This window comes from Electrona antarctica (assembly GCF_951216825.1).
Source record: "Electrona antarctica genome assembly, chromosome: 16".
Lineage (NCBI taxonomy): Eukaryota > Metazoa > Chordata > Actinopteri > Myctophiformes > Myctophidae > Electrona > Electrona antarctica.
In genome coordinates, this window is record NC_136797.1 from 146,972 (window position 1) to 165,018 (window position 18,047).

Here is an 18,047-nt window from a genome sequence, read left to right on the forward strand (position 1 = left end):
CAGACTACAGTGGAATAAAGTGGACACTGGACAAACATCCCTGCTATGTTTCGACTAGTGTGACATACGCACGCGTCCGGGGAGACCTCCTCTACAACACCACACCGTCTGCTAAGCAGCAGAGGTGTAAAACAAAAATTGGCATGAGGTCAGAGGTAAAAAAACTTCCCATTTCCAGACTACAGTGGAATAAAGTGGACACTGGACAAAAATCCCTGCTATGTTTCGACTAGTGTGACATACACACGCGTCCGGGGAGACCTCCTCTACAACACCACACTGTCTGCTAAGCAGCAGAGGTGTAAAACAAAAATTGGCATGAGGTCAGAGGTAAAAAAACTTCCCATTTCCAGACTACAGTGGAATAAAGTGGACACTGGACAAAAATCCCTGCTATGTTTCGACTAGTGTGACATACGCACACGTCCGGGGAGACCTCCTCTACAACACCACACCGTCTGCTAAGCAGCAGAGGTGTAAAACAAAAATTGGCATGAGGTCAGAGGTAAAAAAACTTCCCATTTCCAGACTACAGTGGAATAAAGTGGACACTGGACAAAAATCCCTGCTATGTTTCGACTAGTGTGACATACGCACGCGTCCGGGGAGACCTCCTCTACAACACCACACCGTCTGCTAAGCAGCAGAGGTGTAAAACAAAAATTGGCATGAGGTCAGAGGTAAAAAAACTTCCCATTTCCAGACTACAGTGGAATAAAGTGGACACTGGACAAAAATCCCTGCTATGTTTCGACTAGTGTGACATACGCACACGTCCGGGGAGACCTCCTCTACAACACCACACCGTCTGCTAAGCAGCAGAGGTGTAAAACAAAAATTGGCATGAGGTCAGAGGTAAAAAAACTTCCCATTTCCAGACTACAGTGGAATAAAGTGGACACTGGACAAAAATCCCTGCTATGTTTCGACTAGTGTGACATACGCACGCGTCCGGGGAGACCTCCTCTACAACACCACACCGTCTGCTAAGCAGCAGAGGTGTAAAACAAAAATTGGCATGAGGTCAGAGGTAAAAAAAACTTCCCATTTCCAGACTACAGTGGAATAAAGTGGACACTGGACAAAAATCCCTGCTATGTTTCGACTAGTGTGACATACACACGCGTCCGGGGAGACCTCCTCTACAACACCACACCGTCTGCTAAGCAGCAGAGGTGTAAAACAAAAATTGGCATGAGGTCAGAGGTAAAAAAACTTCCCATTTCCAGACTACAGTGGAATAAAGTGGACACTGGACAAAAATCCCTGCTATGTTTCGACTAGTGTGACATACGCACACGTCCGGGGAGACCTCCTCTACAACACCACACCGTCTGCTAAGCAGCAGAGGTGTAAAACAAAAATTGGCATGAGGTCAGAGGTAAAAAAACGTCCAATTTCCAGACTACAGTGGAATAAAGTGGACACTGGACAAAAATCCCTGCTATGTTTCGACTAGTGTGACATACGCACACGTCCGGGGAGACCTCCTCTACAACACCACACCGTCTGCTAAGCAGCAGAGGTGTAAAACAAAAATTGGCATGAGGTCAGAGGTAAAAAAACTTTCTTTTTCCAGACTACAGTGGAATAAAGTGGACACTGGACAAAAATCCCTGCTATGTTTCGACTAGTGTGACATACGCACGCGTCCGGGGAGACCTCCTCTACAACACCACACCGTATGCTAAGCAGCAGAGGTGTAAAACAAAAATTGGCATGAGGTCAGAGGTAAAAAAACTTCCCATTTCCAGACTACAGTGGAATAAAGTGGACACTGGACAAAAATCCCTGCTATGTTTCGACTAGTGTGACATACGCACACGTCCGGGGAGACCTCCTCTACAACACCACACCGTCTGCTAAGCAGCAGAGGTGTAAAACAAAAATTGGCATGAGGTCAGAGGTAAAAAAACTTCCCATTTCCAGACTACAGTGGAATAAAGTGGACACTGGACTAAAATCCCTGCTATGTTTCGACTAGTGTGACATACGCACGCGTCCGGGGAGACCTCCTCTACAACACCACACCGTATGGTAAGCAGCAGAGGTGTAAAACAAAAATTGGCATGAGGTCAGAGGTAAAAAAACTTCCCATTTCCAGACTACAGTGGAATAAAGTGGACACTGGACAAAAATCCCTGCTATGTTTCGACTAGTGTGACATACGCACACGTCCGGGGAGACCTCCTCTACAACACCACACCGTCTGCTAAGCAGCAGAGGTGTAAAACAAAAATTGGCATGAGGTCAGAGGTAAAAAAACTTCCCATTTCCAGACTACAGTGGAATAAAGTGGACACTGGACTAAAATCCCTGCTATGTTTCGACTAGTGTGACATACGCACGCGTCCGGGGAGACCTCCTCTACAACACCACACCGTATGGTAAGCAGCAGAGGTGTAAAACAAAAATTGGCATGAGGTCAGAGGTAAAAAAACTTCCCATTTCCAGACTACAGTGGAATAAAGTGGACACTGGACAAAAATCCCTGCTATGTTTCGACTAGTGTGACATACGCACACGTCCGGGGAGACCTCCTCTACAACACCACACCGTCTGCTAAGCAGCAGAGGTGTAAAACAAAAATTGGCATGAGGTCAGAGGTAAAAAAACTTCCCATTTCCAGACTACAGTGGAATAAAGTGGACACTGGACTAAAATCCCTGCTATGTTTCGACTAGTGTGACATACGCACGCGTCCGGGGAGACCTCCTCTACAACACCACACCGTATGGTAAGCAGCAGAGGTGTAAAACAAAAATTGGCATGAGGTCAGAGGTAAAAAAACTTCCCATTTCCAGACTACAGTGGAATAAAGTGGACACTGGACAAAAATCCCTGCTATGTTTCGACTAGTGTGACATACGCACACGTCCGGGGAGACCTCCTCTACAACACCACACCGTCTGCTAAGCAGCAGAGGTGTAAAAAAAAAATTGGCATGAGGTCAGAGGTAAAAAAAACTTCCCATTTCCAGACTACAGTGGAATAAAGTGGACACTGGACAAAAATCCCTGCTATGTTTCGACTAGTGTGACATACACACGCGTCCGGGGAGACCTCCTCTACAACACCACACCGTCTGCTAAGCAGCAGAGGTGTAAAACAAAAATTGGCATGAGGTCAGAGGTAAAAAAATGTCCCATTTCCAGACTACAGTGGAATAAAGTGGACACTGGACAAAAATGCCTGCTATGTTTCGACTAGTGTGACATACACACGCGTCCGGGGAGACCTCCTCTACAACACCACACCGTCTGCTAAGCAGCAGAGGTGTAAAACAAAAATTGGCATGAGGTCAGAGGTAAAAAAACTTCCCATTTCCAGACTACATTGGAATAAAGTGGACACTGGACAAAAATCCCTGCTATGTTTCGACTAGTGTGACATACGCACACGTCCGGGGAGACCTCCTCTACAACACCACACCGTCTGCTAAGCAGCAGAGGTGTAAAACAAAAATTGGCATGAGGTCAGAGGTAAAAACATGTCCCATTTCCAGACTACAGTGGAATAAAGTGGACACTGGACAAAAATGCCTGCTATGTTTCGACTAGTGTGACATACACACGCGTCCGGGGAGACCTCCTCTACAACACCACACCGTCTGCTAAGCAGCAGAGGTGTAAAACAAAAATTGGCATGAGGTCAGAGGTAAAAAAACTTCCCATTTCCAGACTACATTGGAATAAAGTGGACACTGGACAAAAATCCCTGCTATGTTTCGACTAGTGTGACATACGCACACGTCCGGGGAGACCTCCTCTACAACACCACACCGTCTGCTAAGCAGCAGAGGTGTAAAACAAAAATTGGCATGAGGTCAGAGGTAAAAAAACTTCCCATTTCCAGACTACATTGGAATAAAGTGGACACTGGACAAAAATCCCTGCTATGTTTCGACTAGTGTGACATACGCACACGTCCGGGGAGACCTCCTCTACAACACCACACCGTCTGCTAAGCAGCAGAGGTGTAAAACAAAAATTGGCATGAGGTCAGAGGTAAAAAAACTTCCCATTTCCAGACTACAGTGGAATAAAGTGGACACTGGACAAAAATCCCTGCTATGTTTCGACTAGTGTGACATACGCACGCGTCCGGGGAGGCCTCCTCTACAACACCACACCGTCTGCTAAGCAGCAGAGGTGTAAAACAAAAATTGGCATGAGGTCAGAGGTAAAAAAACTTCCCATTTCCAGACTACAGTGGAATAAAGTGGACACTGGACAAAAATCCCTGCTATGTTTCGACTAGTGTGACATACGCACACGTCCGGGGAGACCTCCTCTACAACACCACACCATCTGCTAAGCAGCAGAGGTGTAAAACAAAAATTGGCATGAGGTCAGAGGTAAAAAAACTTTCTTTTTCCAGACTACAGTGGAATAAAGTGGACACTGGACAAAAATCCCTGCTATGTTTCGACTAGTGTGACATACGCACGCGTCCGGGGAGACCTCCTCTACAACACCACACCGTATGCTAAGCAGCAGAGGTGTAAAACAAAAATTGGCATGAGGTCAGAGGTAAAAAAACTTCCCATTTCCAGACTACAGTGGAATAAAGTGGACACTGGACAAAAATCCCTGCTATGTTTCGACTAGTGTGACATACGCACACGTCCGGGGAGACCTCCTCTACAACACCACACCGTCTGCTAAGCAGCAGAGGTGTAAAACAAAAATTGGCATGAGGTCAGAGGTAAAAAAACTTCCCATTTCCAGACTACAGTGGAATAAAGTGGACACTGGACTAAAATCCCTGCTATGTTTCGACTAGTGTGACATACGCACGCGTCCGGGGAGACCTCCTCTACAACACCACACCGTATGGTAAGCAGCAGAGGTGTAAAACAAAAATTGGCATGAGGTCAGAGGTAAAAAAACTTCCCATTTCCAGACTACAGTGGAATAAAGTGGACACTGGACAAAGATCCCTGCTATGTTTCGACTAGTGTGACATACGCACACGTCCGGGGAGACCTCCTCTACAACACCACACCGTCTGCTAAGCAGCAGAGGTGTAAAACAAAAATTGGCATGAGGTCAGAGGTAAAAAAACTTCCCATTTCCAGACTACAGTGGAATAAAGTGGACACTGGACTAAAATCCCTGCTATGTTTCGACTAGTGTGACATACGCACGCGTCCGGGGAGACCTCCTCTACAACACCACACCGTATGGTAAGCAGCAGAGGTGTAAAACAAAAATTGGCATGAGGTCAGAGGTAAAAAAACTTCCCATTTCCAGACTACAGTGGAATAAAGTGGACACTGGACAAAAATCCCTGCTATGTTTCGACTAGTGTGACATACGCACACGTCCGGGGAGACCTCCTCTACAACACCACACCGTCTGCTAAGCAGCAGAGGTGTAAAACAAAAATTGGCATGAGGTCAGAGGTAAAAAAACTTCCCATTTCCAGACTACAGTGGAATAAAGTGGACACTGGACTAAAATCCCTGCTATGTTTCGACTAGTGTGACATACGCACGCGTCCGGGGAGACCTCCTCTACAACACCACACCGTATGGTAAGCAGCAGAGGTGTAAAACAAAAATTGGCATGAGGTCAGAGGTAAAAAAACTTCCCATTTCCAGACTACAGTGGAATAAAGTGGACACTGGACAAAAATCCCTGCTATGTTTCGACTAGTGTGACATACGCACACGTCCGGGGAGACCTCCTCTACAACACCACACCGTCTGCTAAGCAGCAGAGGTGTAAAAAAAAAATTGGCATGAGGTCAGAGGTAAAAAAAACTTCCCATTTCCAGACTACAGTGGAATAAAGTGGACACTGGACAAAAATCCCTGCTATGTTTCGACTAGTGTGACATACACACGCGTCCGGGGAGACCTCCTCTACAACACCACACCGTCTGCTAAGCAGCAGAGGTGTAAAACAAAAATTGGCATGAGGTCAGAGGTAAAAAAATGTCCCATTTCCAGACTACAGTGGAATAAAGTGGACACTGGACAAAAATGCCTGCTATGTTTCGACTAGTGTGACATACACACGCGTCCGGGGAGACCTCCTCTACAACACCACACCGTCTGCTAAGCAGCAGAGGTGTAAAACAAAAATTGGCATGAGGTCAGAGGTAAAAAAACTTCCCATTTCCAGACTACATTGGAATAAAGTGGACACTGGACAAAAATCCCTGCTATGTTTCGACTAGTGTGACATACGCACACGTCCGGGGAGACCTCCTCTACAACACCACACCGTCTGCTAAGCAGCAGAGGTGTAAAACAAAAATTGGCATGAGGTCAGAGGTAAAAACATGTCCCATTTCCAGACTACAGTGGAATAAAGTGGACACTGGACAAAAATGCCTGCTATGTTTCGACTAGTGTGACATACACACGCGTCCGGGGAGACCTCCTCTACAACACCACACCGTCTGCTAAGCAGCAGAGGTGTAAAACAAAAATTGGCATGAGGTCAGAGGTAAAAAAACTTCCCATTTCCAGACTACATTGGAATAAAGTGGACACTGGACAAAAATCCCTGCTATGTTTCGACTAGTGTGACATACGCACACGTCCGGGGAGACCTCCTCTACAACACCACACCGTCTGCTAAGCAGCAGAGGTGTAAAACAAAAATTGGCATGAGGTCAGAGGTAAAAAAACTTCCCATTTCCAGACTACATTGGAATAAAGTGGACACTGGACAAAAATCCCTGCTATGTTTCGACTAGTGTGACATACGCACACGTCCGGGGAGACCTCCTCTACAACACCACACCGTCTGCTAAGCAGCAGAGGTGTAAAACAAAAATTGGCATGAGGTCAGAGGTAAAAAAACTTCCCATTTCCAGACTACAGTGGAATAAAGTGGACACTGGACAAAAATCCCTGCTATGTTTCGACTAGTGTGACATACGCACGCGTCCGGGGAGGCCTCCTCTACAACACCACACCGTCTGCTAAGCAGCAGAGGTGTAAAACAAAAATTGGCATGAGGTCAGAGGTAAAAAAACTTCCCATTTCCAGACTACAGTGGAATAAAGTGGACACTGGACAAAAATCCCTGCTATGTTTCGACTAGTGTGACATACGCACACGTCCGGGGAGACCTCCTCTACAACACCACACCATCTGCTAAGCAGCAGAGGTGTAAAACAAAAATTGGCATGAGGTCAGAGGTAAAAAAACTTCCCATTTCCAGACTACAGTGGAATAAAGTGGACACTGGACAAAAATCCCTGCTATGTTTCGACTAGTGTGACATACACACGCGTCCGGGGAGACCTCCTCTACAACACCACACCGTCTGCTAAGCAGCAGAGGTGTAAAACAAAAATTGGCATGAGGTCAGAGGTAAAAAAATGTCCCATTTCCAGACTACAGTGGAATAAAGTGGACACTGGACAAAAATGCCTGCTATGTTTCGACTAGTGTGACATACACACGCGTCCGGGGAGACCTCCTCTACAACACCACACCGTCTGCTAAGCAGCAGAGGTGTAAAACAAAAATTGGCATGAGGTCAGAGGTAAAAAAACTTCCCATTTCCAGACTACATTGGAATAAAGTGGACACTGGACAAAAATCCCTGCTATGTTTCGACTAGTGTGACATACGCACACGTCCGGGGAGACCTCCTCTACAACACCACACCGTCTGCTAAGCAGCAGAGGTGTAAAACAAAAATTGGCATGAGGTCAGAGGTAAAAACATGTCCCATTTCCAGACTACAGTGGAATAAAGTGGACACTGGACAAAAATGCCTGCTATGTTTCGACTAGTGTGACATACACACGCGTCCGGGGAGACCTCCTCTACAACACCACACCGTCTGCTAAGCAGCAGAGGTGTAAAACAAAAATTGGCATGAGGTCAGAGGTAAAAAAACTTCCCATTTCCAGACTACATTGGAATAAAGTGGACACTGGACAAAAATCCCTGCTATGTTTCGACTAGTGTGACATACGCACACGTCCGGGGAGACCTCCTCTACAACACCACACCGTCTGCTAAGCAGCAGAGGTGTAAAACAAAAATTGGCATGAGGTCAGAGGTAAAAAAACTTCCCATTTCCAGACTACATTGGAATAAAGTGGACACTGGACAAAAATCCCTGCTATGTTTCGACTAGTGTGACATACGCACACGTCCGGGGAGACCTCCTCTACAACACCACACCGTCTGCTAAGCAGCAGAGGTGTAAAACAAAAATTGGCATGAGGTCAGAGGTAAAAAAACTTCCCATTTCCAGACTACAGTGGAATAAAGTGGACACTGGACAAAAATCCCTGCTATGTTTCGACTAGTGTGACATACGCACGCGTCCGGGGAGGCCTCCTCTACAACACCACACCGTCTGCTAAGCAGCAGAGGTGTAAAACAAAAATTGGCATGAGGTCAGAGGTAAAAAAACTTCCCATTTCCAGACTACAGTGGAATAAAGTGGACACTGGACAAAAATCCCTGCTATGTTTCGACTAGTGTGACATACGCACACGTCCGGGGAGACCTCCTCTACAACACCACACCATCTGCTAAGCAGCAGAGGTGTAAAACAAAAATTGGCATGAGGTCAGAGGTAAAAAAACTTCCCATTTCCAGACTACAGTGGAATAAAGTGGACACTGGACAAAAATCCCTGCTATGTTTCGACTAGTGTGACATACGCACACGTCCGGGGAGACCTCCTCTACAACACCACACCGTCTGCTAAGCAGCAGAGGTGTAAAACAAAAATTGGCATGAGGTCAGAGGTAAAAACATGTCCCATTTCCAGACTACAGTGGAATAAAGTGGACACTGGACAAAAATGCCTGCTATGTTTCGACTAGTGTGACATACACACGCGTCCGGGGAGACCTCCTCTACAACACCACACCGTCTGCTAAGCAGCAGAGGTGTAAAACAAAAATTGGCATGAGGTCAGAGGTAAAAAAACTTCCCATTTCCAGACTACATTGGAATAAAGTGGACACTGGACAAAAATCCCTGCTATGTTTCGACTAGTGTGACATACGCACACGTCCGGGGAGACCTCCTCTACAACACCACACCGTCTGCTAAGCAGCAGAGGTGTAAAACAAAAATTGGCATGAGGTCAGAGGTAAAAAAACTTCCCATTTCCAGACTACATTGGAATAAAGTGGACACTGGACAAAAATCCCTGCTATGTTTCGACTAGTGTGACATACGCACACGTCCGGGGAGACCTCCTCTACAACACCACACCGTCTGCTAAGCAGCAGAGGTGTAAAACAAAAATTGGCATGAGGTCAGAGGTAAAAAAACTTCCCATTTCCAGACTACAGTGGAATAAAGTGGACACTGGACAAAAATCCCTGCTATGTTTCGACTAGTGTGACATACGCACGCGTCCGGGGAGGCCTCCTCTACAACACCACACCGTCTGCTAAGCAGCAGAGGTGTAAAACAAAAATTGGCATGAGGTCAGAGGTAAAAAAACTTCCCATTTCCAGACTACAGTGGAATAAAGTGGACACTGGACAAAAATCCCTGCTATGTTTCGACTAGTGTGACATACGCACACGTCCGGGGAGACCTCCTCTACAACACCACACCATCTGCTAAGCAGCAGAGGTGTAAAACAAAAATTGGCATGAGGTCAGAGGTAAAAAAACTTCCCATTTCCAGACTACAGTGGAATAAAGTGGACACTGGACAAAAATCCCTGCTATGTTTCGACTAGTGTGACATACGCACACGTCCGGGGAGACCTCCTCTACAACACCACACCGTCTGCTAAGCAGCAGAGGTGTAAAACAAAAATTGGCATGAGGTCAGAGGTAAAAAAACTTCCCATTTCCAGACTACAGTGGAATAAAGTGGACACTGGACAAAAATCACTGCTATGTTTCGACTAGTGTGACATACACACGCGTCCGGGGAGACCTCCTCTACAACACCACACCGTCTGCTAAGCAGCAGAGGTGTAAAACAAAAATTGGCATGAGGTCAGAGGTAAAAAAAACTTCCCATTTCCAGACTACAGTGGAATAAAGTGGACACTGGACAAAAATCCCTGCTATGTTTCGACTAGTGTGACATACGCACGCGTCCGGGGAGACCTCCTCTACAACACCACACCGTCTGCTAAGCAGCAGAGGTGTAAAACAAAAATTGGCATGAGGTCAGAGGTAAAAAAACTTCCCATTTCCAGACTACAGTGGAATAAAGTGGACACTGGACAAAAATCCCTGCTATGTTTCGACTAGTGTGACATACACACGCGTCCGGGGAGACCTCCTCTACAACACCACACCGTCTGCTAAGCAGCAGAGGTGTAAAACACAAATTGGCATGAGGTCAGAGGTAAAAAATCTTCCCATTTCCAGACTACAGTGGAATAAAGTGGACACTGGACAAAAATCCCTGCTATGTTTCGACTAGTGTGACATACGCACGCGTCCGGGGAGACCTCCTCTACAACACCAATGGGATGTTTTTTTACCTCTGACCTCGCTGTATGGCGTGCAACTTTTTTTACACGTCTGCTGCTTAGCAGACGGTGTGGTGTTGTAGAGGAGGTCTCCCCGGACATGTGCATATGTCACACTAGTCGATACATAGAAGGGATCTTTGTCCAGCATCCACTTTATAAAGTCCATGCACTCCAGTGAATGGACTTGGGCACTCCAGTGCATGGAATTGGGCATTTATCCATTTAGATAACTTTTTTACGTTATTGAATTACTTATTTTTACACAGAAACATAATGTGTGTCTTTACAATAACTGTAATGTAATAATAATACTAATAATGTAATGTAATAATTATTTAATTAACGACACTTTTATTCTGAAAGCAACCGGATGTCTTAAATTTGCTAGCTCTCAAACAGGAAGTTCTAGATTTGCCAAAAATACGGAGATGACTTTCTCTGTCTGTTGTTACTGTTTCCATCAGGACGAGTGTGTGTCCGTCCCTCTCTCGTCCGGGTGGAAACACACACTACTCTGAGTTCCAGCAGAAAACCCACAGAGGTGGGCTTGTAGATTGGCTATTTTCGGCGCACGACACCACCATACAAGTTTCATTGTATTATATTGATATTGATGTTAGGTTCTTAGCTTGCTTATGATCAACTATTTCTATGTATTTGATATATTACCGTCCATAATGCTTACTTTAATGTAAGTCGGTTTAAGAGCATCTGATAAATTCCTACATTGTGATTGTAGTGAGCTCACATTTGAAGAGGCCTACGGTGCTTTTATTTCAATCAGACCTTGAACTATGCTTACTCTTCAAACTGTTAATACAAATTTCAATCAATCTATCAATCAATCACCTACCTACATACCTACCTACCTACCCAACAACTATAGTGACCTTCAAATTCAACCTCAAGAGGTGGCCTAAAACTAACCAAATGTGTAATCATGACTTGAGTAATTAATGATCAGCTCCATTTGTCACTGGTGTCACATTTCACTGTGGTTGTTCTGTCAGACAAACGTTTTGGCTATCCGGCCTTCACCTTCACCTGTCTAAATATGTTAACGAAGTCCACACCCACAACACCAGAGGGAGTGCAACAAACCATGTGCAACCCAGATTCGGCACAAACAAGGGACTAAATTATTTTCGCTCCTATGCCACCAAAATGTGGAACGCCCTACCAACAGTCATTAAGACATGCAAATCCCTTGACTCCTTCAAAACCGCTCTCAAAGGGCACCTACGGACGGCTGCAATTCGAAACTGGCCCACGGAAAATCTGAATCTGAATCTCCTTCAAAACCGCTCTCAAATGATCCTTCATGATGATTTCCTGTTTTTTGGCTATATAGAAGTGTATATTTGTACGTCTCTAAATGAGAATTGAACAAGGTGGACCCTAAGTGTTTGATTGATTGAAGTATTTATTAACAGTTTGTAGAATTACAGTACATTTCAAGCACAACTCAATACAAAAACTGTTAACTGTGAGTGGACGACACCATAAAAGCATTACACTTGTTTACTTCAATTCATCAAAACATTTAGAGGCATACAAATATACACTTCTATATAGCCAAAACAGGAAATCATAGAGGCAAAAGGGGGGGGGGGGGAAATCACACCCGTGTGAAGGGAGGGTGGGGGTTCCAGACCCACAGGAACACACCCATGGTGCCGGCCTGGTTCCGGCGAGCCGCCCCGCGACCGAAACGGTAGAGAAATGACAGAGTTACCATGTGGGGGTCCCTGGGGGTGGGGGGGGGGGGGGGGGAGTTGCAGACCCCCAGGAACTTAACATTTACATGTTAAGTTTCATCATTTGCATTTAAGGTTTTTTTACAAAGAGGTAGCACCGAAAAGGTCTAGGCTGAAGCCCAAGCTTATTTTACCTAGCCTTTTTTAAGAAAATAAACAAAATTAATACAAAGAAAAGAAACAAAATACAAAGGAAACAGAAAAAATAAAAATAAAGCATTTTTAAGAACTTAGTCTTTTTAAGAACTTATGATAATAATTTGATGTTAATGTTTAATAATGTTAATAATAATGATATTATGGTAATGTTTTATATCTATTTAATACCCTACTTTTAAACTAAAAGTAACTGTCATTTCTCAACCGTTTCGGACACGGGGTGGCTCGCCGGAATCGGGCCGGCACCCTGGGTGCGTTCCTGTGGGTCTGGAACCCCCCCCGGGGACCCCCACACGGAGTTGCACCACTTACTTCACATGGGTGTGATTTTTCTTTTAATACACATGTCCCCCTGAGGTTGTACTGGGATTCTCTCATTTCAAACAGCTCCTGTATGGATAATGGTAGTATTTGTTTATTTATTTTGTACATGACTATTGCAGTGTTTAGGTTGACTATATCTTCGAATTTGAGTGTGTGTTTGCAGATGAATAGTGGGTTTGTAGCTGCAAGTTTTATTTATGATTCTTATGGCCTTTTTTTGTAACATGAAAATTGTTTTTGTTATAGTTTGTGTTCCCCCATACCTCCACACAATACGTTAAGTATGGAAGTATGAGGGAACAATACAACGTGTATAGTGAATCTTTATTTACTAGGTAATTTATTTTATATAATATAGTTTTTGAAATTTTTGATTGTACGTTTACTACTTGTGATTTCCAATTTTATTTACTATATGTACTATACTGGCACACCCGAAAGCATCATATATACAGTTAATACGTGTTTGTGTGTGTGTTTTGTGTGTGTGTGTTCATGAGCGTTTGAACGTGCAGTAAGACAGACAGGTATGTTCTTGAAGTGTTTCTGAATCATGGTATCCAAGTCAACATTATACGGCTTGAATAGTGGGTTAATTGCTTTATTGCAGTTTGTGTTGCTGTGAGTCTGTCGTGGGCACTTGGATTCATTCCCCCCCTTGAGTCTATATGCAGCCAGCAAGGTGTGTTATTTGTATTCTCTTTTGTTTCACATTAATTTACTTGTATTGTACAATGTTATGACTTGATTTGATGTTAATACGAGTGTTTGTTTGTTTATGCTTTATTTTATGTAGTTCAACGGTTGGTTTTGAGCTTTGACAAGAGCTTGAATAAATCCATTCAGTATCCAGAACTACTGTGTCGTTTTATGACTATGGCGGGAGTGACATATAACATATATTTAGCTACATAAAGTCGGGCCAGGGCCATATATTTATATTTAGTGTAGCTACATAAAGTCGGGCCAGGGCCATATATTTATATTTAGTATAGCTACATGTACTTGTTCTACTGCATGACACACAACAAGGAAACATGTTGAATTCTATTTATTTTATTGCAAAAGTATTTATTTCTCACTTAATCATAGGCCTATTTGACCTTTGACCTGGGGACCCCCAAAATAATTATATTTGACCTGGGGACCCCCAAAATGATCATATTTGACCTACACACAAAACTAGTAAAACGGTACAAAAGGTACAACAAATACAAAATAAAACCAGAATTTGGCATTAAAACATGTTTACATATAGATATTGAATATTCCCTCGTTTTAAACATGTAAACAAAATGAAATAAGGATGATTATTGTATCTATAATATGTCTGTATTATAGATAAAGAATGATGACTTCTGGCTTTATCCAATTTTCATTCTGGAAACTCTACAATGCCTGATATGCACATGTAAATATACAACTGACATGGGTTATAAACGTATAAAACAACATGTGTGAAAAGTACGAAAAAAGCTACACATGCGGAATGCTAGCGTTTTGCCCAGCGATGTGTTCAGAATGCTAGCGTTTTGCCCAGCGGTGTGTTCAGAATGCTAGCTCTTTGCCCAGCGATGTGTGGAATGCTAGCGTTTTGCCCAGCGGTGTGTTCAGAATGCTAGCTCTTTGCCCAGCGGTGTGTTCAGAATGCTAGCTCTTTGCCCAGCGGTGTGTTCAGAATGCTAGCTCTTTGCCCAGCGGTGTGTGGAATGCTAGCGTTTTGCCCAGCGATGTGTTCAGAATGCTAGCTCTTTGCCCAGCGATGTGTTCAGAATGCTAGCGTTTTGCCCAGCGATGTGTTCAGAATGCTAGAGTTTTGCCCAGCGGTGTGTTCAGAATGCTAGCGTTTTGCCCAGCGGTGTGTTCAGAATGCTAGCTCTTTGCCCAGCGGTGTGTGGAATGCTAGCGTTTTGCCCAGCGATGTGTTCAGAATGCTAGCTCTTTGCCCAGCGGTGTGTTCAGAATGCTTGCATTTTGCCCAGCGGTGTGTTCAGAATGCTAGCGTTTTGCCCAGCGGTGTGTTCAGAATGCTAGCGTTTTGCCCAGCGGTGTGTTCAGAATGCTAGCTCTTTGCCCAGCGGTGTGTTCAGAATGTCGTAGAAATGTAACCCTGTATGAAACCCTGACCCTAGAAATACCATATCGGTATAGACCGATTTAGAAACGGGTCTCATGGTCGCAGGCAACGTATTTCCTGTAGGCAGAGATGACATAACTGCGGTTTAAACCCACACCTCTTCTACTACAGTGAATGGAAAAGTGACGGATGTTAGTCTGCCTCAAACGTTACTCTTTTACCTGCTTTTTACTAACACTAACATTACAAAGATGCCCAGAACATCGGGATGAACCTGTGTAGTTTATGGCTGCTCAAACAGAAGTGTCAACATAAAAAATTTAAAAAAACGGAATGTCAAAATATCTACCGCGGTGGCTGAGAGCAGAGCCATAGAGTAATGGTTGAGACAAAGCAGTGAAAGGTCCTGAAAGATACATAACGTCAGTCTTACCCAATACCCAATCTTTCTGTTTTAGGAACACAAGGCTGCTGTACTTTATACATCGAGTATAAAGTTTAAAGTATAAAGGTTCTTATTAAACCCTCTAAACGCCATGGCCGTAGATGAACGACAATTGGTCTTTTATAGTGCTGGAGTCGTGATGCTACTCACATTAGCATCGGGTTGCTAGGTGATGATGTCAACAGCAATGGAGCGTGCATCATTGGATACTCTTTCTCCCTCTAACATTTCCTCGTATTTCTAGTTTATTTAAATAATGTCATGCACATAGTGCATAGCCTACTGCAGGGCTGGTTGACTAGATTTAGAAGACATTTTGAAGCTCTTGCTACTGAAATGATCGATTATTTATACGGAGTAAATTTCAACGTGCATCTCAATGAGTGAGAAGGAAAGCTTGCCAAGTCTCCTCTTAGTAACTGGTGCTAACGTGCCTATTGGACAAGGACAGCTTGGGGAGGGGTTTAGAGCTGCTAAACGTGCCTATTGGACAAGGACGGGTTGGGGAGGGACTTAGTGAAGGCCTAATTACCACCTGATTTGACCAGACTTTTACACATACTTCTGTTGCTTTAGAAAACATTGTCATAAATGCTTTATGCTTTCAGTCGCCAGTTTAGGATATGTAAATGTTTATGTTAATATGTTATTGTTTATGTTAACACCCCGAGCGGCAAGGACGGAGTTCTCCTTTCTATCAATTAGTAACGCCCAGCGCTCAGGACGGAGATTAATAAAAGGACGGAGATTTATTGATATCAAAACCGATCGCATCGCTCCACAGGCTGGGAGCGTCTGTTGCACAACATTCAACGTTATTTTCCAGTTGGGACATAATCGCAAATGTTCCCACCATTTTAGCCGACGAGATCGAAAGTCTTAAAACGTGAATAACTCTTGATCTAAATCATTCCGTCCAATTCTAAGCAAAGATTATGTGGCCCACCGCGGTCCAGTCGCTAGTCGCGGTAGAATGATTCATACCTCCTGTTGTTGTCGATCGCCTCGGGTGTATTTTGGCTACATCTAGCTGAATGAATGTGTTAATATGTAAATGGTTAGGATATGTGGTTTTGTAATGGTCCCACAAATGTTTAAATTGATGATAAAGTAGGGCAATGCTTCTAGGGTTCCTATTGGCTGTAGTGAGAGAAGCACCGCCCCTCTCTAGGGCTCCTATTGGCTGTGCTGAGAGAAGCCACGCCCCTCGGTGACGTGACGTATTGTTCTTACAGTCTCTGGTTAAAAACAAAAAAATCACACCCGTGTGAAGTGAGAGGCGCTCTTATCATCGTACATCATGATGCATCATCTCATACTGGCCAATCAGAATGCCTGTTGCCTGTGATTGGTTCGCTGATTTGCTCGTTTACACAACGTACATTTAACCCTTCAATGTCAAGTTGGCGTTTAATGTTTAATTTACGTCATATTTAGAGGAATTCTGGCGTAATTTCTCCGTTCATTGTCAATGGCAAATCTTGAGACGCGTTGGGGTTAGGGTTAGGGTTAACCCCAACCCTAACCCTAACCCTGGGGGACAAAAGCTGTTTAAAAAAACGGAAAGCTACACAGAAAAGTGTTACCGCAGAAAAGTGTTACCGCCTGTCTCTGGTTCAAATATGGGGAGGGAGGGGGCTTGGGAGAGCTCCAGGTTTACACGGTTCTGGAGGTTCTGGACTCTTCATGGAGGTGTGGGCTAAAGGAGGAGGTTCTGGACTCTTCATGGAGGTGTGGGCTAAAGGAGGAGGTTCTGGACTCTTCATGGAGGTGTGGGCTAAAGCAGGAGGTTCTGGACTCTTCATGGAGGTGTGGGCTCCAGATGGAGGTTCTGGACTCTTCATGGAGGTGTGGGCTCCAGGTGGAGGTTCTGGACTCTTCATGGAGGTGTGGGCTCCAGGTGGAGGTTCTGGACTCTTCATGGAGGTGTGGGCTCCAGATGGAGGTTCTGGACTCTTCATGGAGGTGTGGGCTAAAAGAGGAGGTTCTGGACTCTTCATGGAGCTGTGGGCTCCAGATGGAGGTTCTGGACTCTTCATGGAGGTGTGGGCTCCAGATGGAGGTTCTGGACTCTTCATGGAGGTGTGGGCTCCAGATGGAGGTTCTGGACTCTTCATGGAGGTGTGGGCTCCAGATGGAGGTTCTGGACTCTTCATGGAGGTGTGGGCTCCAGATGGAGGTTCTGGACTCTTCATGGAGGTGTGGGCTCCAGATGGAGGTTCTGGACTCTTCATGGAGGTGTGGGCTCCAGATGGAGGTTCTGGACTCTTCATGGAGGTGTGGGCTCCAGATGGAGGTTCTGGACTCTTCATGGAGTTGTGGGCTCCAGGTGGAGGTTCTGGACTCTTCATGGAGGTGTGGGCTCCAGATGGAGGTTCTGGACTCTTCATGGAGGTGTGGGCTCCAGATGGAGGTTCTGGACTCTTCATGGAGGTGTGGGCTAAAGGAGGAGGTTCTGGACTCTTCATGGAGGTGTGGGCTCCAGATGGAGGTTCTGGACTCTTCATGGAGGTGTGGGCTCCAGATGGAGGTTCTGGACTCTTCATGGAGGTGTGGGCTCCAGGAGGTGAACACATCACTGGAGGTTCTGGGGTCTTCATGGAGGTGTGGGCTCCAGGAGGTGAACACATCACTGGAGGTTCTGGAGGTTCTGGGGTCTTCATGGAGGTGTGGGCTCCAGGAGGTGAACACATCACTGGAGGTTCTGGGGTCTTCATGGAGGTGTGGGCTCTGGTAGTGGCACCACTCTCTGAGGAGAAACAACATCATCCCATTTAGAACCTGTCCTGAGGACGATTCTCGTTTTTTTCATGTCATGTGAAAGCAGGGAATCATAGCTTCAAATT

General features: G+C 44.9%; 1 protein-coding gene across 1 annotated transcript in view; it reads right to left on the reverse strand.

Moving 5' to 3' along the window:
- Nucleotides 1–16,817: 16,817 nt before the first annotated feature.
- LOC306940272 (inositol hexakisphosphate and diphosphoinositol-pentakisphosphate kinase 2-like) overlaps nt 16,818–18,047 on the reverse strand; it is a gene marked incomplete at its 3' end in the record, with an annotated part of 86,720 nt that continues 85,490 nt past the window's right edge. The window contains exon 33 of the mRNA XM_079525294.1: nt 16,818–17,950. Within this exon, the coding sequence (XP_079381420.1) occupies nt 16,818–17,950 (1,133 nt within the window). The remainder of the gene's footprint in view (nt 17,951–18,047) is intronic.